The following is a 27,579-nucleotide window of genomic DNA, read 5'->3' on the forward strand; positions in this document are numbered from 1 at the left end:
TATATATATATATATATATATATATATATATATATATATATATATATATATATATTCCTTAATGTCTGTGGATACAAACAGACAGGCAGATCCTGGAATTTTTTATGATTTCCCTTTTCATCACAAGTTTTTTAGACATTTTCTTAAATTTACTGGAAAATAATCTATAAATCCTGATTTAAAGAGTGATATTTATGATAATAATGCAGACAGTGGTTGTAATCTCCTGCTTCATGTGCTTCTTTTTTTTACATATATCAAGATAATTTTACTCATTGGTTCTTGATAGGTATTCAGGTCTGGTGTGTGTAAAACGTGGAGGATTGTTTGCTCTTGGCAGAGAAATCCACTCTCCTCAGTAATTCTACTTAGTGCTCTGTGTGTGAGATGCTCACGTATGTGTTAAATTACATATGGTTACATATGAGTTTGTCCGTGATCTTCGCAAATTCACTTTCCATTCAGGGAGTTGGACTGATGACGATTATTTGATTACATTCAACAAGTCTTATGCTGTGCCAGAGGGTCTGTAATGGAAATGCCATCAGTAGTGGTAGCACACACACACACACACACACACACACACACACACACACACACACACACACACACACACACACACACACACACACACACACACACACACACACACACACACACACACACACACACACACACACACACACACACACACTGGATGCAGCTGCTGAAGAGGAGTTAGGACATAAATGGAGCTCTCAATATTGATTTTATTGCTCCTCCTCACTTGTCCCCATTTCTTCTCCCCGCTATTCCTTCATCACCTTCCCTCCTTTTCTTTTTCCTTCTCCATCCTGCTGTCCCTCTTCCACTCCTTTTTTATCCTTACTCCTGTCTGCCCCCCTTTCCTGTCCACTCCTTCATCATCACTCCGTCTCTCCTTTCTGTCCCTGTGAGCACATAGAAATGGAGGATCATTTCACTTCTACAGCAGGGGGGACCAACATCATTACTCTCTTTTCTACACCCAGTGTCTCCTTCCCAGTTTTCTTCACACACCAGTGATTCTCTCTGCATTCCACCATCCCTCGTCTTCGCCCTCACCATCACGCTGCCACTGCGAACAAATGGGGATGTGAAGAAAATATGTGGAGAATTCGTGCTGACCAAACCAACACTGCCTGGCCACTGTCTCTACATCGAGCAGCTCTACCCAAATAAGGCTGGGCTTTTCAGCCAGACATGAGGGGAAGGCATAAGTCGACAGGGAGAGGGAGCTGCTGAAAGGCCAATGCCCTTTTAAGGATGAAGTTTCCTTTTTTCCTTCGCCTTTCTCCCTCCTCTTTCTCCGTCAAGCTCCCTCCTTCCTCCTCCCTCTATCTCTAGTAGACTAGTGAAGTCATCTTGCCTCATATGCTCCTTTTAAGCCGGCATTTTTGAGAGGGTGGTCCCTGTGAAACATATACAAACACCCGGGCAACCGTCCACACACACCCGACACACTGCTCTAGTAGCCAGAGAACTGACCCACTCCTCCACACAGTGAGTATACTTTTCTTTTATTCCTTTAGGATAAAACACTTCATCTGGATTTGGTTCCTTTAGTCCAGACAAGGTTGCTGATGGCTTGTCAACAGTTATGAGACCTTTCTAGCATCTTACCAAAAATGTGCTTCAAAGATTTCTTCATTTCCTGTTCTTTAATATGAGGTTACAACAAAACAAGAGGAGGTCATGTCACAACCACATGTCACATGTCACATATGTAGAGAATATGTAAAGTCACGCTCTTCATAGTTTGAGTTTTGTTTGCTTTGTATTCGTACAAATACAGGATTTGTACGGGTTTTAATATCTACAGAAAGTCTGTGATACTAAGGCTTTGTTCCCATGCTCAGTATAATAATGATCCGTTACCCATTGTTGTTTGTAATGTGGTTGCGAACCGACCTGTCTTTTGCTTATTGTTATATTATCCTCAATACTGGTATTAATAAGACAGAGAATTTTTTCTTTGCAAATGAACTTAATGTTAATAATGATACTGCTGTTATATAAGGGTTAATGAGTTAACCATTTCAACAGGAAGAGAAGTAGGAAAATGAGCCACCCTAGCTAATGATTCATATCACCCTCAGAATACAAAACTTAAACTTACTAACTTATGGAAACTTATACAATCAACTTGTACAGAGGTTTTGTGTTTCCCTGTGAATTCACTGGGTGTGGATGATAAACACACCTAATGATGTAGAAATATTTCCTTACAAAATATGTCATAAAAGCACTTCAAACTTTTCTTTCTTTTTATAAAATGTTGTGATTGTTGTTCTAAGAGAAAATATTTAATTAACCGTGAAGCTGTTTTGTGATGTTTGGATTTAAGATTACAAGTCAGTTACTAAAGATTGCCATATAACCAATGGTTCCAGTAGTAAAGCAGTTCCAGAGAGAGCAGCAGCTGCCAGGATAGATAAGACTATCTCCATTGCCAATCACAAGAATGCAAATAAAGACTGTAGAACACAGCAGCACTGTGTGAATGGCCAGGAACTAATGGTGTGTGTACAGCAGTGGAGGGGCTGCAGCCCTCAGAAGTCCTTCAGCTCAGACACACGGCAGCTCCAAAGTTTGTCAGAATCACCAGAACCATGAAAGGCCTTGGCAGCAGTTTCACAAAATTCTTTTAGGCCTCATTAAATTTGGAGCAGCAGACTTCTGTACAGCTGGCACGAGTCAGAGCTATGAAGAAAAGAGCTGTGACTCCGACGATATGTGTTATGGCTCCACGGCGTCCTTTATCTATGTGAATCAATGACATCATAATAGCCGACCGAGACATCACACAATTGTGACGCAGAGGTATTAAACCGCTACGTGACTGCTGAACATACCTCACACCATATCATTATTCAGCGGTTGTTTGGTTTGACTGTAGATGAGCCACAGCTGCCAGAACACTCATGCTGGTTTCCTTTTTGACATTAGGTGCGATTACCATGGTAACAGAGAAACAACGGCCAAACACAACTGGGAGGGCCGAATGTAAGGAAGAGATGAAGTCATGTTTGAGAGATACAGAATTTTCAAACTGATGTTAAATATGCTTTATACAAATTTTATATTTCCACTTTTTTATTGCATTATTATTTCTTCTTCAGTTATCATTGCAGCATGAGCGCAAATAGTAGAAACAGTATTGTTGCAGACATAATTCTGCTGGCTTCTCTACAACCAATACCAGCAGTAAGACAATATATACTTTATTGATCCCAAACTGGGAAATTTAAAAGTATTTATAATTGTAGTAGTAATTTGCTCCACGTCTCCTGCTGCAGGTTATGTTAAGTCCAAATATTGTTTTAGAGAAGTTTTATATTTATATATATATAAAATATTTCTATATTAACTTTAAATCGACCATGACTTGCAAAAAGAGAGTTGGCCGGACAACAGAAGCTTGTTTATATGATTGTCTGGATTTACTGAATCTGGGCCACATCCTAAAGATAACATCAGTTCCCTGGACAAACATAAATACCAGAAATAAAGGTCAGGACTTAACAAACTTATTGAACCTCCAGAAACATCACGTGACCTTTGAAGGCTTGACAAACAAGTATTCACTTTTACAGGACATCACTGTGGAAGTGCTTCTACTCTTCTGTTCTGTTCTGTTCTGTTCTGTTCTCACCTCTCCTCTCCTCTCCTCTCCTCTCCTCTCCTCTCCTCTCCTCTCCTCTCCTCTCCTCTCCTCTCCTCTCCTCTCCTCTCCTCTCCTCTCCTCTCCTCTCCTCTCCTCTCCTCTCCTCTCCTCTCCTCTCTTCTTCTTTTTGCTTTTCAGTGAAAATAAGAACTAGAGGCTAAAGTAATATAAAAAGACAAGTGAACATAAACCCACACGTCACTCTGTAGTATTACACGTGTGTGTGTGTGTGTGTGTGTGTGTGTGTGTGTGTGTGTGTGTGTGTGTGTGTGTGTGTGTGTGTGTGTGTGTGTGTGTGTGTGTGTGTGTGTGCACGCCTGTGCGTGAGTGTGTGCATGTGTCTGTACTGTTTTCTTTTGGTCTGGATCGGCACCAAATGGAGAGCAGAGATATTAAACAGGGCTGGTGGTGACGGCCAGCAGACATTCAGGCAGGGATCCATTAATGCTGTCGGCACACAGACTCCATTAGGAAGATCTCCAGTATTTCTATTTGCAGGAGCAGAAGCATAAAAAAGTTTTGTTAACATTAATGGAAAGTAAAAATACTCCACTACTGTAAAGTTCGGGAGGGAAAATGTTAAATACTGGAAGTCAGAGCAAAATAAATGAAACCATCAGATATGCTGGTGTTCAAATTGTGTGTGTGTGTGTGTGTGTGTGTGTGTGTGTGTGTGTGTGTGTGTGTGTGTGTGTGTGTGTGTGCGTGCGTGCGTGCGTGCGTGCGTGCGTGTGTGTGTGTATGAATCTATTATTACCTATGTACAGATGATGATTGGACACACTGTTCTGAAGAACTACGAATGACTGACGATGTTCTGGCATATGTAAACAGACCTGCAAACCCCCCCCCCACACACACACACACACACAAAAGGGTTTAGACAAGTGTATATTGTTCACCTGGTGACAACACTCGTCAACCTGTGCAAGAGGCGCGTCTCATTCCGTCAGCACTTGGACCTGATCTTTAACATTTGAACTTTGAACCTTCCCAGGAACAGGAAGTCGAAGTGACCTGACATCAACATGGCAGCAAAGGTTGGGATGGTGCAGACAGCACTTTGAGATAGGTTTTGCACTTGGCTGCTGGCCCAAAAGCAATACAGAAACATACGGCAAAATAAGAAAAAATAAGCTGGCAACATGTTGACAGAGAGAGAGAGAGAGAGAGAGAGAGAGAGAGAGAGAGAGAGAGAGAGAGAGAGAGAGAGAGAGAGAGAGAGAGAGAGAGAGAGAGAGTAAAATGAAAATGTATGGCTGATGTAGAGCTCCAATCGTTCACCACTTTACTCTCAAAGGGTTAAATGGTGCACATTTGGAGACATTGCTGTTCCTGCAAAGGTGTTTAAATCAAGTGCCGAGAACTTGTGCTTATATACACGCTTTGACCTGCATGTTCTCGATATGTACTTCCTGTTTGTGGAAGACCACCTTACTCTACCTCATCCACAAGTCTATGCATGTTTGGGCATCCAGGCTACATCCAAACACTAATGCAATGTCAATGTGAATGTTAGTTGTTGTTTGTATTGCCTAGAAACAGCCATTTTGGACTACAGGTTAGTAACACTGGAACATTATTTCACAAGAAAATCAGTAAGCGTATTCAATCTGTATGCTAAACATACACGACGCTGTGAATTGTGAAGATGGGAGCATGATGAATAAACAAAGGATGCTGGTGAAAACCCAACAAATGAGGTGACACTTAATGCTGAGATCATTGTTTTGTAATGTTTTTATAAATCTGTCACGTCCTTGCATCCCATGTGTCTTTTTCCCCACACTTCAACACCCATTCTTCTCCAATGTAATATCTATCTTCTCTATTCATGTCTCCTGATCGATCTTTCCTGCGTTCCTTCATTTCGCTTCCTAGGGCGCCCCTGGCATGGCTAACAAAGGGCCATCCTATGGCCTGTCCCGACAGGTTCAGGATAAGATCAACAGCAAGTACGACCCTGAGCTGGAGCTCATCCTGGTTGAGTGGATCACCCGTCAGTGTGGCTCTAGTGTGGGGAGGCCAGAGCAAGGCAAAATGGAATTCCAGGCCTGGCTAAAAAATGGTTGTGTAAGTACAGCCCATCAGTTTGATTGTTCCTCAAAGTTGTCTAATGGTTGAGTGCGTTCATAACCCTTGTCTACTGTCTGTGTGTCACCTCCCTAGGTTCTCAGTGAACTGATTAACAGTCTGTTTCCTGGTGACAAGCCAGTGAAGAAGATCTTGAACTCATGTATGGCCTTCAAACAGATGGAGCAGATATCCCAGTTCCTCACTGCTGCTGAGAAATACGGTGTCACCAAGACTGACATGTTCCAAACTGTGGACCTCTGGGAAGGTCAGAGATGTTCAGTGGTCGCTTTTCCGTGTTTCTATAAACATTTAATGCTAGAAAAAAAGAAATAATCCGCCAGTGTGGTTCTATGCGTGAATGTGAGGCTACAGTGAACAGAAACAGCCCAATCATCTAAGGTCAGGTTAATAACGCTGGCTTTGTGTGTGTGTGTGTGTGTGTGTGTGTGTGTGTGTGTGTGTGTGTGTGTGTGTGTGTGTGTGTGTGTGTGTGTGTGTGTGTGTGTGTGTGTGTGTGTGTGTGTGTGTGTGTGTGTGTGTGTGTGTGTGTGTGCCCTTGGGGCAGGAAAGGACCTGGCAGCAGTACAGAGGACCCTGTCAGCTTTGGGCAGCCTGGCCGTCACAAAGGATGAGGGAACATATCAGGGGGACCCTAACTGGTTCTTCAGGTGAGTCCAGCACAGAAAATGAAAACTGTTTAGTCTAACCAACCACTGGACCTCAGTTCTATTTATTTGCTGAAACTGTTTGATTTTTCTGCAGGAAATCACAGGAGAACAAGCGAGAGTTCTCAGAAGACCAGATGAAAGCAGGCAAGAATGTGATTGGCCTACAGATGGGATCCAATAAAGGCGCCAGTCAGGAGGGCATGAGCTACGGAAGACAGAGACAGATCCTGTAAAGTCACTGTCCCACCGATTCTCCAAACCTTTGAAGGCCCCTACATTGTCTCAAGCCTGTAAGCTACTCGGTCTACTACCCCCTAACACTTTAAACCTTCTCTGCTTTAGAATGGAAGTCTGTTGTTTAAAATAGTTGCTTACACTAGTGTCACAGACCACACTAAGCTTCGTCCTCTCTCCTGCAATCAGGACCAGTACAGCTGAATCCTTGTAGTCTTACACAGAAATAACAATCTTAAAAAATACCAATAAATTGTCTTAGAGAAAAACCCCAAAGACAATGTGCCAAAGTCGAACTGTTCCCTTAAAGTTTAAGTAATGGCACTCATTATAGATAACTGGCTAGTTTCAGCTGGCCTGTTTTCACAGGCTCCTATGTTCTTCTACCAGCCTGTTGTATCAGTGCCAATATTTTTGTACATTGTCTTATAATAAAAAAACTTGAAATACGTATTTGAATTGACTTTGTGATTCTTTGCACCTGACTTTGAGCAGTCTGGCGGTTTTGGGAGAAAAATCAACAGTCCTGAGTTTTTTACCTATTAAACATCCGGTTTGGACATCCCTCATTGAACCCTATCAGAAACAAGGCTTTAAACGACACAAATAAGCTCTCTGGGTTAGAGTTTACAACGGTGGTGCAGCAACGTGTTGTTTGTTCGCTCGTTTGGATGCGAATGAATTATTGTAAGGTAACAAAAACACAACCAGATAAATACACACCAACATCAGTCTAAATATTCATTATATTATCTTGCTGCCCACTGAACATCCTACACCTGCGTTGCAGTTTTTTAAATTCTTTTGATTAATTAGAAATTACCTCAAACCATAATTTAGTCAATTTCACAGTACGCAAGACTACACAAATACTACTTGAAAATCTTTCACGAAACTTTCCATCCATCTGACACCGTATCCATCTAAACTCCCCTGGCAGAGTTTGAAGCCACTCGGGTATGTCTGTTTTAAGTCTGTTTTATGACAAAACTGTTCAGACCATTTTTCATCAATTCCATCCCAACAACTTGATTGATCATCATCAAACAGTACAGGCAGGAAATGAGCAAAGTCTGGAGCTAGGTCCACTTTGAAAATATCGCTTTCCTTGACTCCAGTGTGATTCTAAGAGCAGGTATGAAATACCGCTGGGTAAATTTTTACATTCCGCTTCAAAGTGGTAATGTATTGTACAATATTTTCCGCACTATAAGGCACACTGGACTATAAGGCGCACCTTCAATGAATGGCCTATTTCAAAACTTTTTTCACAAGGCCCACTGGATTATCAAGTGCACTGTCAGTTTTTGAGAAAATTAAAGGTGCGCCTTATAGTGCAGAAAATACTGTGATTGTCAGTGTTCGTCCTTTAGTATGTCCACCAAATAACCATTGCAGATAGAAAGATGAAACTAAAAGCACATTACTCGGGCAGCAAAGGGGATAAAAAAAGATGATGACCTTTAGAAAACTATGTCAAGGTCAAACTTCAACTAGAAAGACGAGGGAGGTCAGTGTAAAACCATAGATCACAGCTAGTGCTTTGATCTATGACAGTAGGTCAGAGCAGTAGCTTTGATCTTTGACCAATGCAAGTAGGTCAGGGTAAAAATTTTAATTCAGGGTTGTCGCAAGATGTTGCAGTATGTGACTGCATTGGTTCTAGTTTTTTAATGTTTTCATATTCTTGAGCAAATTACTGCAAATCAAATCAATCTTTTTTTGAAAAAATAAAATTTTTATCACCTAACACTCCCTGAATACAGAATAACAGAACAGTATGAGTATAACTGACTCCTGTTGTTTTGGGGGTAGCTGTGCATTAAAAACCACATGAAGACAATATGTCAGCAGTCTTTTATTATCATTCAGACCGTCTGTGACTTGCACAGCAATACACAATTTCCAAATTTACAATCAATCTTTTACATTAAAAAATTAGAACTCTTTCATATATTTTTAAAACACTTTACAAAACAATAAATCTTTTTTTTTATCCGTACAACAGGCACACATTTTGAATATATATTACATTTCATAAAAAATACATTCTAAAATCCCACACTTGAAAATCCCACTTCAAGTTTTTAAAATCAGTAGTTGGTTAATAGCCCACAGATAATAACCCAACAATTAAAACAATCCTCCAAAAATAAAAACTTTTCTTAAAATACATCAGCAGTTCTTAAGATCGTATTTGAGGTCAGGCCTCAGAAACAACCTTGCATATTTCTCTCACTCACACACACACACACACACACACACACACAGACACACAGCAAATGTATTTCCCCATTGTGTCAGGAGCTCAAAGGCGTCCTTATATTGCATCCTATCGATCTGTGAACTCAGACCCTGCCTGTGTGCACATGAACACACACCCGCAAGCATTCAAATGTGCAGTTGTGTCAGGATACTAAAACCTCCATTTCCAGCTGTAACCAAACCTGATCTCCGCGTGAAATGTAGCCACATAAAATATCACAACTGTGTGGAAATGATCCCATATGTTAGAAGGCTGGGTGTAGAAGAATACACCTACACCTGGACTGTTTTGATGCTAACAAAGGCTTGATGAAAGGCCACGCGTCTGAGGAATGCGATCGGGGACAAAGAGCTCCCTCTTCAGTTATGTCGATCTACAGTCCACACTGTGAACCTCAACAACCACAGGTAGGTCTGAGTGGAGGCGGGTGAGATGGGAGGGGGGAACGGTTGGAAACCTGAGATGTACCATGAGCTCAGAAAGCCACAAAGTTTCATCGTCATGTCATTGTCCTTCAAGACTACATTTCAAAGATCACACTGGCTTCTGAGTCCAAGATTGTGTGCAAATCCAACCCAGAGTCACGCTCCTCTTCTTCCCTGCTCTCCTGTGGTAACAACGCCTCCTCCACTCCTCTCGCTGCACGCCCCCTCCTGACCCGATGACCTGTCCATCCCCTGTGTATGCAGAAGAGGCTTCGGCGGTCCACGTGTGCCAGGGTGACCTCCAGGGTGTAATAGAGAGACCAGAAGAGAGCAAAGCAGCCCAACAACAGCAGAAACTGCAGGAGAGAACAGAGGAGAGGCAGACAAGGTGAATCACTGTCCTCTGGATTCTGAGACTGAATTCAAGAAACCTTGGATTAATGCTTTATATCTCCTTTCCATTAAGGTGCAGGCTGGATTTGGTAACTTTGTCCAGAAAAATTGTGACTTTCCCTTCAATCAATGTCAAATTATAAATTCACTTCCTGAATTTCTTTTTAACTGAACTGAAACAAGACTTGTGGGGGTTTTTTCTCCTCCCATCATTTTTACTTTACATCCAAGTCAGCTCAGACTCAAATGTGTGAATATTTTGATATGTATTAAGTACGGCATTCACTACTAGAGTAAGTGATACCAGTGAACAACCTCCAGTAAGAAATGTGATGTTTCTAAGCCTATTTTAAGGTATAGAGAACTTCATCAAGTTCAATATCAGTCAAGAAAAAGGACCGCGTCTGTATAAGTGTTAGCCTCACGTTCATGGACAAAACAAAAACCAGCAGCATAATTCTTGTAAACATAGAAATAGAAATGTGTGATTCAGACACATCTTAACAGTTCCCACAGATTCAAGGTGGTCACAAAAATTAGTTTCACCAATTAAACATCTAACAATAGGTGGAATATGGTCAGTTTTTTCCTTTTATTTGTTTTGTTTATTCATGTATTATAAAATGCCATCCCAATCATTCTTAAGATCACGTTCACAAGACCTGGACATGTGTCAAACTGACAGAAACTCTACCATAAAGAACCTGCTGACGCAGAAGTATAGAGCTCTGGTTTAACAGAGAATGACAGAAGAGAGAAATATATTATCTGGTCATTCTCATTGACCAGATTGCGGTCAGTATGAATGGTGTTGGCTCTACACAGTTTACCTTGAGGCTGTTGGGCGTGAAGGGGCTGACGATCTCTGGAGGAATGTCGAGGCCTGGAGGGCAGGGCAGAGAGAAGTTGCTGTCCAAATACTTGCCACTCATCGCCTCGTTCACTAGCCTGTCAGTCAACGCACAGTAAGCAAGAAGAGATTTGCAAGGGTTACAAGAGTCTGAATGCAAGACGCTACGATGGACACTAATTGGTATATACATGCAAGAAATATACTTGTGAAACATGAAGAATGATCAGAACAGTCTAAACCAGCTGAGAGAACAGGAATGGCAGCAAGAAAAGTCAGCCGGGTCTCACCACTGTCTTTCCTTGACCTCGCTGTAGGTCATAGAGGAACCATACAGTGTCAGCAACCACTGCTTCAACACTCCTTCAGAGGCACACTTTTCAGACAGCGGCTCCTCTGCAGGAACAACGAAGGGTCAGCGTGAGGAAGTGAACTATTTTGAGGTTACAAGGAAACAGCTAGAACAATACATCGGATAGGGAAGTGGGTGTATGTGTGGTATCCGCAAAATGTCGGTGTGTGAGGAAAGTCTTACTGTGGTCAGATATCTTGAGAGTGTACTGGCCTTCTGCTTTTTCTCCCCAGCAGCGCACAGTGGAGAAAGTCCACTCACGGTAGCCTGAAGGGTCTCTGTGTACAAAAATGCAAGACGCTGTTAAACCAGGCTGTGGTCAGAAATATCAATCCGACCTCAGTCTAGTATTTTTTACAGCTATGATAAGATCTTCACTCATCCTCTCAAATAATTTCACCATCGCTAGCTGTAATATGGCTGCAGGGATTTGTGTGTCTGTGTTTAAGAACCTGTCGACAGCACGCCGTGCCCCAATCACTGATGTCATACCACTGGGGCAGATTAACTCAATCTCCAAATTGCCGCGGCATGGGTGGGTTATCGTCAGGGTAACGGCCACATGCTCCAGTGTCTCCACTCCAGATGGTCTCAGGTCAGCAGAGGAGACTGAAGGAGAATTGAGATCAGATTAATGTTTGTTTGTGTGTGTGTGTGTGTGTGTGTGTGTGTGTGTGTGTGTGTGTGTGTGTGTGTGTGTGTGTGTACTGTACATTTATGATCATGTCTTGATCTGATGAGTAGTCACCTACCAATAACCTTTCAATACAACAAAATGAAATCCCGATCATAATTGTTTTTCTCTCCTCCTCACAGAGCAGTCAGTCCTGATCACCTCCCACTCTCCCACCGTAAGTGTCTGGTAATTTCCCAGTATTTCCTGGGTTATGACTGGTAATGAGCCATGGTGCTCCATGACCATGTAGGGCTGCACACATCCTCAGGGCAGGGAGGGACAAAAAGGGACCAGGGAGCCAGAAACATAAACATTCCACAAGGAAAGACAGAGTCGGGGGACAGATGAAGCAGAGATGGAGGAGAGAGACGGACGAGTGATAGAGAGAAGCAGAAGGAATGACAGAACGAAGAAACAGATGAAGGGTCTAAGGAAATATACCTGGGGGGCGAGAGGAAATGAATGACAGCCAGTATGAATGTGGTGATGTCCTTCTCCCAGAGATTCATATCCCCTTCTTAAAGTTTTGTTCCATACTGTAGAACTGTAAGTTCAGGGTTGGAATTTTTTTTCTCCACGACAAAGACGAGACATGATATGATGACGTTGCTTGAAGTGCTTTTTGACTTAATCATGTTAATAAAACAGACAAAATATAAACTCTCTAATCTGAATATTCTGCTGATTGTGCAGCAGTTTCATTTCCTGTGCTGGCTGACGAGGGATCAAGACCATCTCTGAGTCAGGAACTCCACTACTGCAGCACTCCTGCTCAGGCAGGGAGGTGTGTGCGTGTGCGTGTGTGTGTGTGTCTGTGTGTGTGTGATACGACCCAAAAGATCATGAACTAGATGGGGTAAAACAAGAAGGATCTCTGCTGGAGGCCCCAAGTAGTCCTGATGTTCAAACTGGTCATCCGACCTTGGCAGATTCCTTCCTCAGTCTATTCTCACAGATTAACAGGAAACAGACGCGACCAGCTGGTGTGGATCAAAATGAATACATAAATCTGAACATGTTCTATGTCTTACAAAATTGTGGAATGTTTGTACCTGGTATTTTCTTTTGTATTTGTCAATAAAGATCAAAACAAAATAATACATAGTGTTGCGGTACGGTCATATTTGTTTGAGTACGAATCATAAAATGAGAACATACTTTTTTGACAGTAGAGTTTTAGCACATTTTGTCCTCCCCTGCATCTCATTCGTTCCACTGGAATGCTGGACAAATGTTTATTCAGTCAATTTTTCTTTAATCACATTCTTTTTTTCGTTTGCTTCCATTCAATTGAAAACCAAAGCCGTAGCTTTGGGTCTTTACTGTGACGGCCAAATACATGGAAAAATGGAATTTTAAGATGCTTAAGGGGAAGTACATCAATTGGGCTGCAACAAGACTGCTGAGCAATGTGAAAGGCAAACCTGATATCTGTCTGAACCCAAACCCTGTCTATAGTTTGATGTGTATGTTTGGACAGATGATTAAATTACAAAAATTAAATACAGAAATTGAACATGATTTGTTTAATTTTTTAAATGAAGGCTTGACATACCATTTATTATTTTCCTTGACGCTAAGAAAGCCCTGTTACATTACAAACACAAACATATCAGTCTGAGGCCGTGCTCCTCCCGATACAGGGAGAAGTGACAAAGACGGTTCATCCAGGATGATGTCATTGTGAGCTTAGTTGAAAAAAAGTGTGTTTGAAGCATAAAGAAAGGAGACAGCTCACGTAACACAGAGATTAGGAGGGGCGAGATGTAAAAATTAAAATTAAAAATGCTGAGAAAATCTGTTAAATCCAGAGAAAGATTCTGGAAAGAAAAGATTAATCAGGAGGGAAGAATAGGAATGATGGCAATCTGGAAAACTGTCAACAACTATTTGAATGTGGACGCAGAAAACATGACCAAATATGGAATAGTAAGCTGATGGAGGAGCAGGCAAAGAGGAAGAGAGGAAGGGAGGGAGGGAGGGAGTCAGCTATGCAGTGCAGTATGTAAACTAGAAACCAGCTGCCAATACAAAGACAGGATTGTAAAAGTGGCGTTACCTATCCAGGTACGGATGAGCTCATCGGGGTAAGTCTGGATGGACACTTCCTCCTTTATTACTGCGCTCTGATAAGACACAAGGAAAGGCACCGACTCCCAAACCTTGGAGAGAGAACAGAGAAAACGTCTGGAACTGACTTCTGGAGGAGATCAGAAAATTATGCTTTTAATTTTTACGTTTTTTCTGTAAATCAATGAAAGAATAAATCTTCAAAAGTCTAATTTATTGTTAAGTGTTTGTAGTTCCACTTGTGTATATGCATGAGCTGAAAGAACTCTTTAGCTAATAAATACATTTATGGGGCACTCATTTGATTATAAGAGCGGTCATGACGAGGTAATAACGTCTCAATACCAAAGCAGTAACCAGACATCGGCTTTAACATCGGGTATAGAGGCTAGAACTGTATGTAACGTAGGCATTAATGGCTAATTAATGGCTAATTACCATATTATTATGCTCAAAATAACCTCTTTTGTTACAAAAAACGGTTTCCACATTCTGTGGAAATACTACATAAAACTTCTGTTTTTGTTTAGCAATCACCTCAAACAAAGCTAGTACAAGGAATGCTAACCGGGCTAGCCAGAAAGCCTTTTTAAGGTATTAAAAGCTAACTATAAAAAATGTATTGACAGTATTTCAGCTCTATGATAAACAAAATAAACATCTACTGTCTTACGCTATCAATTTGTATTCTTACAATTTAATGAAAGAACCACTGAATAGAAACGTCTTTTCTTGATGATATATCATTACTGAGATGATGAACATTGTTCTAACATGCTATTTCTTCTTTGTTACGCTAGAACTACTATGTAGACCCTTAATGTGGCCTCGTCCTATTTAAACTATTACACAGTTGTAACACCGCTGTCTACTTGCGGACCTTCGCAGCGTTGACGAGCCTCCACGCGTTGAGTAGACCGAAGCCGTGCTGGTGACTGTGATGGAAACCAGCTCCGTTTACCCTCCAGTCTGCAGAGCTGTCACACTGTTATATAACACACACAGGTCAGGTTGTTGGTTCTCAGCAGCCACATCATTTTATCAGCAAACTGAGGAGACACCAATATTGACTTCCAAACTCTGCACAGAGCGGGACGCAAACCGCCTTGCTGAGCGGCGACGGCTGCGCCATCGCACCGCCCCTGTTCGATTTTAACAAAGCTGAATCAAGCAGATGAGTCTTGTGACGAGCAACTCACGCAAGATCAATGGTCATTTCTGGGTTCGATATTTAAGTGGAGAAATGAATAAATTATGAATATTTTTGTTGAATGGAAGTGCATTTTTCCCAATATTATATCGTGGAAAAGGGTAGCATCGATTTATTTTACTGTAAGTATTTAAAGCTTGCGTCCCACGTTGTCTGATGACCGTGCGTCCCTGTCAAAAAATGTGCATCAAAGACGCAAGGATGCACGCAAACGAGAATACTGCATAAGAACCAGGTTGGATTTGGTCCTTTGATTTTTAAGTCATAGAAAAGTAGTCCACAAGAATTTTAAAATCAGATTACATCTTTTGGAATCCAGTGCGTCACAAAAACTAATTAGGAATCTTCTGTGTGCTTTGTCTTCCACAACTGCCTGACAGTGTTCAGGTGGAATGAAAACGTACACACAGGCTGTGTAGAGTAATAGCTGACACTGCAGATTTCATACTGTATACCTTGGTGGCAGTGAAGGTGATGATGTGCTGGACATCCCTCCAGCTTAGGCAGGGACGGACCTGCAGCATGAGGGCCACCATTCCTGCAGCCAGGGGGGCGGCGGCAGATGTGCCAGTGTGGCCCTCCGTACAGCCTGTTGCCCTCTGCATGGACCAGTCTGACGTCACCTGCAAAGCCAGAAGGCAGGAGGGCAAGAACTCGTAGATCAGTGTGAACGACACATGAGTGAAGACAGACCCCTTCAACACATTCAGTCAGAGTCTCCAGCATTAGAGTTCTGTAACTAAACCAGCAGCAAACAGCCCTTCATCAAGCTGGAGTCATCATTATGAAAGGATGTCTTTACCAGGGGTAGACCAGAGGTCAGGACTGTTTAGGAACAGTTGTTTAAGCTCTGGAGAACTTCAGTTCTTGAAGTGAGGAAAATAAAATAATATATACACCCTGAATGATAATGATGAGCAGTTTGAAATCCTGACAGCGTTGGACCTAAAAAGGTCAAAGAAAAGCCGATTTAAAAGGAGATTAACCTCTCGAGTGAGCAAAACCAGACAGATTTAATACTGGTTTTACAGTGATGTCTCTCATCACAATGTGTGTGGCACCCTGTCAAGTTCCTCTGGTGAGGAGGAGTTTAAGGAGCATGTATGGAACATGTCTCATACTTGTTCTGTGTATACTGTCTACAAGCTAGTCTGACAGGACCACAGGGGCGAGGGGTCAGGAATCTTGGGCCCTCAGTTTACATGTGTAAGACATGTGGCACTTTTCCAACAGCTGCTCGAGCTCTGGAGCCACTGGTTTCGTACACGCAGTGGGTTTCCCAGCAGGGCTTGTCCCTGTGCATGTTTATCTAGAGCTGCCGAGGTGGTGAAAAATATACAGCGTCACCAGGAGACAAGCACTACGCAGCAACAAGATCCATTTGTCGGAGGTCGACATATCTTGAATTAGAAGCATTCAAAGTCTCTTCATTTGTGAGGGCAGCTGTTACTGGTGCACTTTAAAGGGCTTCACTGCGATAATCCACTAAAGCCGAGGTCCCCAACGCCCGGCCCGCAGACCGGAACCGGTCCTTTTGACAATTGACACCGGGCCACAGAGAATTACTTGATTCTGATTGACGTTTTGTTCTGGAGAATTTACCAGAATCTTTCTTCTACATCTGTCCATGAGTCACTACTGATGTCTGTCAAGATGCTCGCCTCGGTCACATGACTATCTTCTCAAAGGGTCCGCTGCAACCGGTAACACAGAATACAATTACCGCTAAATTGAAACTCCCAAACAAGAAAAACGAGCAAAAATCACACGTTTTTGGAAAGTTTCTATGTGCAGGATAAAAGAGCCAATGAGGAGACAGAAGAAGGACCTATGATTTGAAAGAAAAAGAAAGCTGCTAAATACCAGTTTTTATGCTGGGCCTAACATTCGATCATTGTATTTATCTGCCGTGAGCACTTGGCCCACGGGCATGATGATCAGGAGTGAATCAGTCTTCTTTAGATAAAGCCAATTCTCGCTAAGCTCTTCTCCACCAAGCAATGACATCCCTGGTCCAAACCGAGTCGCTATGACAACACCCACAAACAATAGCAACTATGAGTCAGTGGTTTTAATGGACCTTTACTCTTACCATCGTCAGCCATCAAATAATCTCTGTTCTTCCTGGTACGGAGCTGCTTTTTTCACAATTTCTAATGCATACCAAACTAAGTTGAAGCGTAGATGTATTGTTTTACATGTCCTGTTCTGGTATTCAAGAGTTTCAAAAGAAAAGTAAATGAATTTGTTTTCATAAGTCTCTCCTTCAGGCGAACAATAATTGCGTGAATACATGTGTTTCACTTGAAGGCTGACATCCATGACTTTCATGACAGTTCCAAATCAGTTAATGAGTTCACAGCTAGTAAAGTGTTGTTTTTTAACTTCAAGCTAACATTTACATCACAAACCACAGTGGCTGGGTCTGGCCTTTTTTAAGACATTGATCTAACTGTACCAGACTCCCACTGGAACTAGAACCTTTCAGCATAAAATTTACAGCTTTTGCAGTCCAAACAAAACAAGTGACTAGCGGCAAACATATTGGGGTTCATTAAAATGTTTTACATAGGAAAATTCTGCATTGTGATTGGGCTAACTCCTTAATTAGGTGCTATCTTTTAAAACCTTTCTCCAGTGCAACTTGTAATTGACTTCCTGTTTTCCAGCTGACCCGTATATCAGAATTAAATAGAATCTTTATTATCATCATCATTTTCACTGTGTGAATGAGTGTGTTTCTGAAATACCCACAATGCTCCTCAGCTTGCTTCCACCACTGCTAAACGTGACGGCCAGCATAGATGCACACTCCTCTGCATAGAAGGGCATCCTGCCCCTCTCATCAACTGCTCCTGCAACACATACACACAAAACGACCACTTACTGCTGTGTGTGCACATGTCCACCACCGAACAGAGACACACACAGGAACACGATAAGCTCTGTGTTTTTACCAATGGTGATGGTGTAGATGGAGTTGGCATAGCCGTCATAGTTACAGTTGTCATTGTACTGTCCTCCATTGCCGCTGGCGACCACAAAGATGCTGCCAAAACCTTTTCGGCCTGCAATGACACCGTGCTGCAGCGCCGCCTGTGGAGGAAAAATACATTGTGCTGAGATAAAGGAGGAAAATTTGACATTTCTGCACAAGATCAAAGATGCCGTGACGTGAATAGACCACAATATCTTTCTAGATGGATGTGATATTTGCTAAATATATCAACAAATTCAAGAAACCATTTGTGAGATATACAGAAAGAGTGAATAAAATCTGACTGAATTCTATGTACCAGTTTTTTAGAGGTGGGTATCAAGTCTGTAACGTACGTACAGATATGAGAAAACAAGGAAGTCAACATGTTCCACCTTAGGAGGTGGACAAAAACACTGCAAATGAACTTTTTCTCCCCGCCTCTGTAATCGGTCAGTTTTAGTGCACTGCCCTCTGCAGGACAAAACACCGCTGTTTCCTCCTCTTTCTCTTACCTTGCCCAGGGGGTGGGGTCCATCGACAGTGAATCCGTCATCATCTGGACCCCAACTGCAGGAGACAAGGGTCTCAATCATAATCCAAACATGACTTTCACAGTATGGAAAAAAAAAGTGTATGATAATGTAATATAACACAAAAAACTCACAAGTAATACACCAATGACAAGGACACGTGAGTTTTATTATACTTGTTAAAAAGAAATTGTGTCCAAGACGTTCATTTAAGATGATTTACGTCTTTCACCATTAAATGATAGCGTCAACAAAAGAGGAGTTTAACTCAAGTATTAGCTGTCGCAGTTCATGACATATCTAACAACTACAGTATTTTCCTCACTATAAGGCACACTGGACTATAAGGCGCACCCTTAATAATTTGTTTGTTTTATAATTTATTCCATATACAAAGCAAACCGGATTATAAGGCGCACACAATAAAAAATAAATAAAATGTATTTGATAAACTGCAGCGGCTGTAGTTGCGCAATCCGCCCACTAGATGGAGCCGCACTGCTCAGGCAGTCATGATTGCATGACTGCCTGAGCAGTGCGGCTCTGACTACCTTTGAATGGCTCCTATTGTTATGTCAATAAGCCATTCTGTGCCTCATCGAGAAAACCTGATCACTTGATCACTTTGCCATCTTAGAAAGAAGTCAACACGCATATTAAAAAAGCTGACATTAAAACTGGTTAAATTCATTACGAGTGCAGTCAGTGCGAACAGAGCGGATTATTTCCTGATCTGAAGTTCAAAGCAGATATTTAAACTCCGACGTTCGTCTTCGTTTATTAATTAAATATTGTTTCGATCGATCGGTAGTCCAGTCGGAGGTGAGGTGCAGCTATTTGCTGCTGTGTGTTCTAAACAATTTTTAAACTAGTTTTTCATGTCAGGCTGCTAATTTACTGGAAAATGTGATGCTATTTTACTCATAGAACACTTTTAACGTCAGTATCTCACAGCCGTGAATCTCACTGCACGTCGCTGCAGACAGAATACAAAAGCCTGAATGCGCCCCTCTGCCGCCCGCCCAGAGCTATCAACTACATTTGCAAATCTATGCAACACAACAGAAACGCAGTGACTCTGCTCTTGAAATTTCAGAAAGGGCTGTAAATTCAGCTTTGAGGGTCTTTCATTCACCTTTATGCCAGTTTCTCTGTGTGTTTCCACAGACTTATAGAATGGACCGTCACTAGATTCCAGATGACAGCACAATGGCATTTTTAAGACCAATTAAGTTTAAAGTGGGTTATTTCCGACGCCACAGTAGTTGGGAAATACTGAGATCAGTCAGTCAGTCAAACTTTATTAGTAGAATTGTTGAACGTTCCTTATGTTTTGCTACGTAATCACCGGTGCTCCTACAGTCTGCTCTACCGTCTGAGAGCAGCTCAGTCAGAGCCGGGACTTCGGTGACGCCCCTTGACTACCGTTGTTAGGGGTCGTGGGCCCGAGTGCCTTGTGAGGGGACTCCTCTGGTGGAGGAGTGCGGCATGACTGGCGGCCAGACTGCCGGCTTTTTTTCAGTGACCATGTTTTTAACCCGATTATAAGGCGCACTACGGGTTTATGAGAAAATTTTAGTTTTTTAGGTGCACCTTATAGTGCAGAAAATACGGTAATATCTATCCAACCACCTCGAGATCAACAGACAGACAGACATGCAGACAAACTGTCTCTGTCTGTATTCTGACTGCTGATCAATTTGAAATGTTGAAATGTTGATCATTCGGGTCACAGTGCGTAGATAGAATCAGACACAGACATGTTTGGTTACCTGCAGCTGTAGATGTCATTGACCTGGTAGTGTTTGTTGAAAGCTATGGCCTCCAGGCTGTCTGTTAGTGGGCCGTCCAGGACTCTGATACCTGAACAGAAAACAACAAAAGTGAAGGTTTTACACACACACACACACACAAACACACACAAAGACACACAAAGACACATACACACACAAGCCAGAATGTCCAGATTTTGTCTAGTTGTTGTTTAACAATCAGACATCGACTTCATTTTGACTTATCGTTTCTGTACCTGCCACCTTACTGCCATAGGCCACCCCAACAGCACAGAAGCTATTGTTGGGAACAGCTGCGATTTCACCAGCACATCGTGTTCCATGGTGGTTCTCACTGTGGATGTCTGGATGAGGCATGGGGTCTGGGTCATTGGAATTCAGGTCATAACTCCCCTCTGGGCTCTGAGAGGCAAATATATGAACATTTGTACAGGTTGATTGGATACAGTAATATATTTTAGGAGCGGATGTGAATGTCTTGACATATCGATGGTAAATAAGCCTCATGGTTCCACCGTGATAATAAGATGTGCAGCTCATTGGTGAGTTAGAAGAAATATCTGCAATTAATTGATCACAGAAAGAAACTCCAGTGAAATTTACTTACATAGTTGGGCTGGATGTCCTGGTGGGTGTGTTCCACCCCATCGTCAACTACAACCACCGTAACTCCTTGGCCTGTGATGTTACGCTCCCAAACCCCCGTTATATTAATGTCCATACCCTCATTGACGTCATTGTGCTGCAAGAAAAGGATGATTAAAAAGAAGATGAGTTCATGTAGAAAGAACACAAGGCCTAATGTAAGAGCATTCAAAGTTTTCCTGTTAACGTAATGATCCATAGTGGGTTTTAGACAGTGTATGAAAAGGTGTATGAAAAGTCTCCATCTGGGCCTTCTAGCAGCTTTTACATCAGATGAACTCATAATTATTTGTGAAACATTGGATGTAAAAATTGTGAAAACCTATTCTAATCCTGTAAACGGATTTCTGCAATGGCATTGACACTTCTCAATGTAACAGAGATGATCTAGATGCAAACCTGTTCAGTGTTCAGTGAAACTGTTCACCAAGTGTGGAAAACAGCCACTGGCCTAAAACTCTATCCGCTGATGTTACACAATTAAAAAAGAAAAGCCATGTCAGTGGTACATATTTCTGCAATTTCAACAGAACCAGTCCGTTAACTCGTCTTTGTGTGGATTAGTAAATTGTTGTTGTAAACCGAGTGTCAGCACAATGGTTTGCAGTGTGAGCAGTTGTGAAGATGATGACTGATCACCTGGCTCTCCGCTTTAAGTACAAAGTAAGTTTGTCCAGTAAGGACATACAGTCCTGTACTCCCACAAATGACTTCATTCTTTTTATCAAGCACCTTTTGCACTCTCATAACTCAGAGATTGAGCTGAGATTGGCTCGTGAACAGCACTTTTGTTGTTAGAGCTGTGAAAATCTTACTGCTTATTTTTATCATGATACCCAGCGCCTCAAATAACACAGTATTGTCAGGAGACTACACATGCATGAAGGAAAAATTATCTGCAAACCAAGAATTAAGACGGAGTGAGTTAGCCAGATGGGGTTTATGGACCAACTGAGGATACCATCCCAGACATGTCTTCCAAAGATCACCAAACAACCTTGAGCAAGTTGCTGTCGCAGGTGACAGTCAGAATAAAGCTTAACAGATTTAAAAAGTCCTCATGACAAAGGCAATGCACTGCATATTAGAGTTGAATGGGAGTAACATACAAAGAAACAAGTGCCAGATGAGTCAAAAATCTGACTTTGCAAGGACAAACGTGTAATCTCTAGATAAAATTAAACAAAGAAATCACATGAGCAACAAGGATCATGTTGACAATTGATCTATTGTGAATAAGACTAAAGTCTTGGGCCCCTTATTCTCTTCAATCACGCCCCTGCCTGTATCAGTATACCTCACTGATAACAAGAAAAGTCAATTAAATCTGAAAACGGTTCTACTTAAAACAGACTCCTGACAGGCTGTCTGCTGCACTAGTTCTACTTTGTTCTTCAATTGACAGTCATTACGATAACTTCAGGTGCTCATGTGAAGACTTCCTACAAAACAGGAGATCAGTAAGGCAAGATAGGAACTTTAGATTCTCACCAGGTGCCACTGTTTCATGTAGCAGGGATCATTGAAGGCAATCGACCGCCTGGAACGGCTGAGTAATCTCTCCTGGGAGTGCCACAGGACATGAGGGTTAGCTGCCAGGATGTCCCCAGCCACAGAGCCTGTGGCAGGATTGACAGAACACAGCAGGTAGTGGCCTTCTAATTGTCCAATCTGGCCCTGGTTCCACAGTCCAGCCTGCTCTGCCACCTGAGATGCAGAAAATACTGATGAGAAGCATACATTTGTCTGAGATAAGTTTTAAAAATTAGCAACTTTTCCTTCATTAAATTAGAATTAATCATGGAAACTTTAGTAGTTCCTGCAAAGACGAGAGGCTTTACAGAAAAACTGGATTCAAGCTAGGAGGATGAAACAAAAATGTAAAATTCAAAGCATGTTTAAAAAGGTAAACTGGCCTATGGTATACATAGAGAAAGATGGGTGAAAAAAGTCCAACATATAATAAAAAAAATAAAGTGATATTAATTGTATAATCAGGAAATAAATATTGTAGCTCTCTTATATTCATTATACAGAGGCACCTTGAGATACACGAGTTTAATTCGTTCTGTGACTGAGCTCGGAACTCAAAACAAATTTTCCCTACTTAAAATAACTAAAATCGTTTTAATCCAATCCTGCCTTGTAAGAAAAAAACTTCTTACTCCTCTAAATTATTATGAAAAAAAAAATTTCTATCAATCAATAGATATGAATACTCTTCCTGTGCATAATTAATTACACTTAAATTATTCCATGTACACTATTAATAAGTATGAAAAGAACACCCGTGGGAAATAATGAGGTCCGATCTCAGCTGATGTTGTATCCATCCACCAACTAGTAGAAGTGTCCTGAGGCACGACTCCAATTTGGATTTTCACTCGCATGTCGAACAAAAATATTGACCAAGTGACGCCTCGTATCTCAAAAAACTTTTATTTCAAGTCGCTCGCATGTCAAGGAACATATTAAAACAGAAAACCTCCTGTTGTGTAATAGTTGAGACTACGTACCCTGTTGGCGATCACATCCAGGTGCACAAAGCCCTCTTCATCATCATCTTCATAAAGTGGGCTGGCATGGAGACGGACAGCCCAGGACTGACCCAGGCCACAAGACGGTGACTGCCAAGGTGAGGCAAGGGGGGAGGAAGAAATGGGATTAGATGGGGCGACACTGGGCAGGAGAGTCATAAGTAAGAGAGTGAAGGAGGACAGAGAGAAGAGGATCAGGAGTGCGTAGAAGTAGTTTGTTGTCATTGCAACCAAAGTTGGAAAACAGGGTCAACCAGGCCAGCCCTCCTCAGCAATCTGGATGTGTAACAGAAAGACAGGGAGAAAGAATGTCTCGTTAGTGCGATGAAGACAATCTGACAATAAATAGCTGGTGGCCAAGTATATCGCTGCGCAGTATTCAGAGATTATTTGTCGGGTACAGTCCAACCCTAACTGGGAGTCAGTAGCTCACTGACTTAAGACTGTGTGAGATCAGATCAGTTCCTGCACTGACAGGGACCATGAAAACACTTTCAACAACTGATGCAAAACTGAAAATCAAAGTAGTGTTTACCAAACTGTAATAACATTGAAATAAGTCAGTAGAGCACAAGCAGATCCATTAAGAACATGCTAGTCAAACCCCACCCCGACTACAAACAGCACACATTGTTCTTGTCATCAACACTGGACTACACCATAGCTGACAATCAGAGGAAAACACTTCATACAAAGTCAAACTCACCTAAGCAACATTGGTTAGTCTTTACACTGTTCAAACAATCATCAATACAATACACACATTGCCACCTCACCTTAACAAACACAAACACTCCAATAAGCAGATGAACCAGCCGCCCTCCAGTTACCAGCCCTGGGCTTGCGCTAGCCATTTGCCACTTCGCCATAGGCAAAGTAAATACCAGATTGGCTACAAGGTTTTTAGACTGTGTAGCCACAGTGGCGTTCTTATTTTTACAGAAAAAAGGCTAAAACTTACAACTTTTTCGCTCACTAGCGCTAGCGCCGCTACTGCCGCTAGAGAGCGGGCCTAGCGCCGCTAATGCCACTAGACAGCGGCCCTAGCGCCGCTACTGCCGCTGGAGAGCGGCGCTAGCGGAAATAGCGCCGCTACTTTGATTTTATGTTCGATTTTTACAAGCTGAACCCGCGGATTGGTGTCCAACAAGGCGATGACGATCAATCAAAAGAATTCAGTGTTTTATAGTAGAGTTTGTGTTAAAATCCTCATTAATAAACAAATGGTGAATGCTGAGAGGCATTCACCACGGACCGATCAGAAGGTAAATGAAAGATATTATCAATACTTGTCTTAGACTTTTGATCCCTATGACCGGCAGGAATAACCAGCAATGCATGTAAATATGTATTCACCTCGCTTGTTATTTTTCATGCATTTTTAAATTGAAATGAAAAATCATGTTATTGAATTTTAAAAAATGAAATAAAATAAACTATGGCATACCAATGGTGTTGGTGGTGGTCAAAGTTAAAATGTATTCTAGTCTCAGTAGAACTTACAAGTAAACATTGAGTAATATTTTGTATGACTATCTTCACAGAGTGAATGCAAGTTTTCAATTGTTGAATATCAGTCATACCTGCATAAAGTAGGATAGAAATAAAGATGGTTAAGATTGAACTGTTGACTTTAGTGTATTTTTGTAGGTAAACTGAACAGAAGATTTTGCCCTCAGAATGCAGGAAAACGACCCCATTTTCTAAAAAATTTCCTGGGGGAGGCTCCCCGGACCTGCCCAACACCCCCCGCGATGAGCGTCGGTCGTCCGCGTGCTGCGCCACTGTCTTGGACACACAGTGTGGCTTTTCGTGGCTTGCTCAATTCTTAGTCATACTAGTCATACCTAGTCATACTAGCTCCTAGTGCAAGCCCAGCAGCCCAAAACTTAGTGGACTGATCTACTGCCCTCATTATTCATTCATTCGTTTTCATTAACTGCTTCTTCCGCTGTTGCTGGTCACGGGATGCTGGGGCCTATCCCAGCAGACTTTGGGCAAGAAGCAGGGTACACTCCAGGTGCTACGTCGGTGCACCGCAGAGCCACATGAAAGACACACAAACACGCACCGACGCTATCATACCTACAGACAATTTGAGACCAGCCACTGTTTTTAGAGGTGAGAGAAAGCCGGAGAACCCAGAGAGAACCAACACACTCACGGGGAGGACACACAATCTCCTTATTCACTTTTTGTGAGATATACTACTCTAATCTGGAAATTTTTCTCAGGACAAATTTTACATTGCGGTTAACTCTGAGGCTTCTTGAAGAAAGTTATGTAAATAACACTAATACTCAACACTAATACTCAACACTAATACTCAGCTTACATGTCGTTGAAATCAAAGGAATGCTTTTATGTTATAAGGTGTCCATTCAAGCAGGTTTCCCCAGGATGTAAGACTTGTGTTATCTCACCCCCCATTATGTACATTTTCTGATCAAATCAGACACATAACATGTGCATATAAATATGTAATTTGTGTCAACAGCAGCAAGGACACAGGGACTTGGTGTAGGAACCGCACCAGTTTGAGACCACGGAGGGTGACAGAATGGGATGCAGGCTGGTGGCTGGAGACAAGCCAGTTCACCTCCTGGGCACTGCTTTGAGCAAGGCACCTAAAAATGCTCCCATGTTACTGCCTTTCATTTCATCTGCCAACACTCTTTTCATTGCATATGTATAGCACATACATTGCTTTTGTGTGTGCGTGTGTGTGTGTGTGTGTGTGTGTGTTCGGGCATATATGTGTGTGAAAATAATTGTGCATATGTAAAAATAATTCCTCTGTTACTGCATAGGATAAATAAAGAATTGTTCCACTTGTCAACAACATTACTCCGGTTAATGTCATTCGGTTGAGTGAATTCAGCCTCCTCCATTATGACTAACAGTGAATTATTTAATATCTGCTACATCTGATAGTTTAATAATCACACCAGAGATCCGTGGGAAGCTACTGTTAGCTAGCTCTCAATGTCGCTAATAAAAAATCACGAGCTAGCTGTCCGGTAAGCTGATGCAACTCGCTTCTTAAATTCTGACTATATAAACATCAAAGCTGCAATAAAGTATGGACAATATGCATTTACAAAAAACAATAACAACAAAAAAAACAAGTCAAAATAACAAGGAATGAGGTTTGCCTTTGAACGGAAGCTTTGTTGTCAAATGTAACAGGATCGCTAGCTGACCGGAAACACCCAACACTAACAATGGAGAACACCGAGACACCCGAATATGTTCATGGCGAATACATTTGAAGTGATATATTACCTTTGCACCGAATTCCTTGTGTTCATCGGGTCTAAACGTTGAGTTGATCATTTCATTCCTAAACGTGCGAGTCGCAGCCCAAACTTGTGACGTCATTCAGAGCATGCGCAGACAGTCTAGCTGACAGTCAGGAAGTTCGTCTTCTTCTTCTGTTTGGTTTAATGGCAGTTTACCCCTTCGTGTCTGGAGCATTACCGCCACCTACTGAGTCTACATTGGAACTGGAGATTAGGCAGTTACAGACTAGAACCCCTTAGTGACGGATCCTCCTAACTTCTGTCCATTAACCTAGTTTCCCGCATAAAGTCCATCAGTCGCCCCGGTCTTGCACTGCTATCAACTTTTAGCAAGTTTCCTAAATTAAATGGTTCCTTATCCTTCTCCATCATTGCATTCAAGGTCTTCCTCTCCTCTTTGTATCTCTCACATTCTATCAACACATGTTGCACTGATTCTGTTACTCCACATTGTTCACATTTCCCATCTGTGTGTTTACCTATTTTGTACAATGTTTCATTCAACCTTGTATGCCCGATCCTTAACCGAGTTAATGTTGTTTCCTCCTTCCAGTTCCTTCCAATCCTTCTTCCCTCTCCCACCTGTCTCTGTATTGAAAATAAATGCCTGCCCGTTTCTGCTAACTCCCAGTATTCTTGCCACTGTTTCCGAATGTATTTTTTAATGAGTGCCTTCCCTTCTGCTTTGCTTAAACTGATTTGCAGGTCTATGTCTTGTTGCCTTAATGATTGCTTTGCTAGCACGTCTGCCTCCTCATTTCCCTCTATTCCCACATGGGCAGGAACCCACACAAAACTCACCCCCAGCCGTCTCTCCCAGATTTCATAGAAATTACTGTGTGCCTCAAATATTAGATCTTGTCTACATGACTTCATTGTTTGTATGC

The 27,579-nt window shown here is 41.9% G+C and overlaps 2 protein-coding genes across 3 annotated transcripts; one reads left to right on the forward strand and one right to left on the reverse strand.

Annotated features, from left to right (window-relative positions):
• The first annotated feature begins 1,362 nt into the window (after positions 1 to 1,362).
• Positions 1,363 to 7,116, forward strand: tagln (transgelin). 2 transcript variants are annotated; one of them, XM_068317213.1, is made up of 6 exons: positions 1,374 to 1,521; positions 4,683 to 4,725; positions 5,567 to 5,758; positions 5,855 to 6,026; positions 6,327 to 6,429; positions 6,524 to 7,116. In XM_068317213.1, exons 2-6 carry the CDS (start codon positions 4,714 to 4,716, stop codon positions 6,660 to 6,662), a joined length of 618 nt encoding a protein of 205 aa, XP_068173314.1. In that variant the 5' UTR covers positions 1,374 to 1,521; positions 4,683 to 4,713; the 3' UTR covers positions 6,663 to 7,116. The 2 variants fall into 2 exon arrangements, with proteins under 2 accessions (XP_068173315.1, XP_068173314.1); XM_068317214.1 differs by lacking the exon at positions 4,683 to 4,725 and having other exon boundaries at positions 1,363 to 1,521.
• A 1,389-nt stretch (positions 7,117 to 8,505) lies between these two features.
• pcsk7 (proprotein convertase subtilisin/kexin type 7) lies at positions 8,506 to 26,795 on the reverse strand. The gene is made up of 17 exons (XM_068318020.1): positions 26,676 to 26,795; positions 23,370 to 23,666; positions 22,345 to 22,560; positions 20,816 to 20,950; positions 20,445 to 20,610; positions 20,188 to 20,278; positions 18,398 to 18,452; positions 17,863 to 18,001; positions 17,660 to 17,760; positions 15,361 to 15,528; positions 14,576 to 14,680; positions 13,685 to 13,787; positions 11,402 to 11,558; positions 11,133 to 11,227; positions 10,888 to 10,993; positions 10,578 to 10,695; positions 8,506 to 9,710 (listed from the first exon to the last, which is right to left on the reverse strand). The coding sequence occupies exons 2-17, from the start codon at positions 23,613 to 23,615 to the stop codon at positions 9,450 to 9,452; spliced, it is 2,262 nt and encodes a 753-aa protein (XP_068174121.1). The 5' UTR covers positions 23,616 to 23,666; positions 26,676 to 26,795; the 3' UTR covers positions 8,506 to 9,449.
• Positions 26,796 to 27,579: the final 784 nt, after the last annotated feature.

The sequence above is a fragment of the Antennarius striatus genome, chromosome 6 (assembly GCF_040054535.1).
Source record: "Antennarius striatus isolate MH-2024 chromosome 6, ASM4005453v1, whole genome shotgun sequence".
Lineage (NCBI taxonomy): Eukaryota > Metazoa > Chordata > Actinopteri > Lophiiformes > Antennariidae > Antennarius > Antennarius striatus.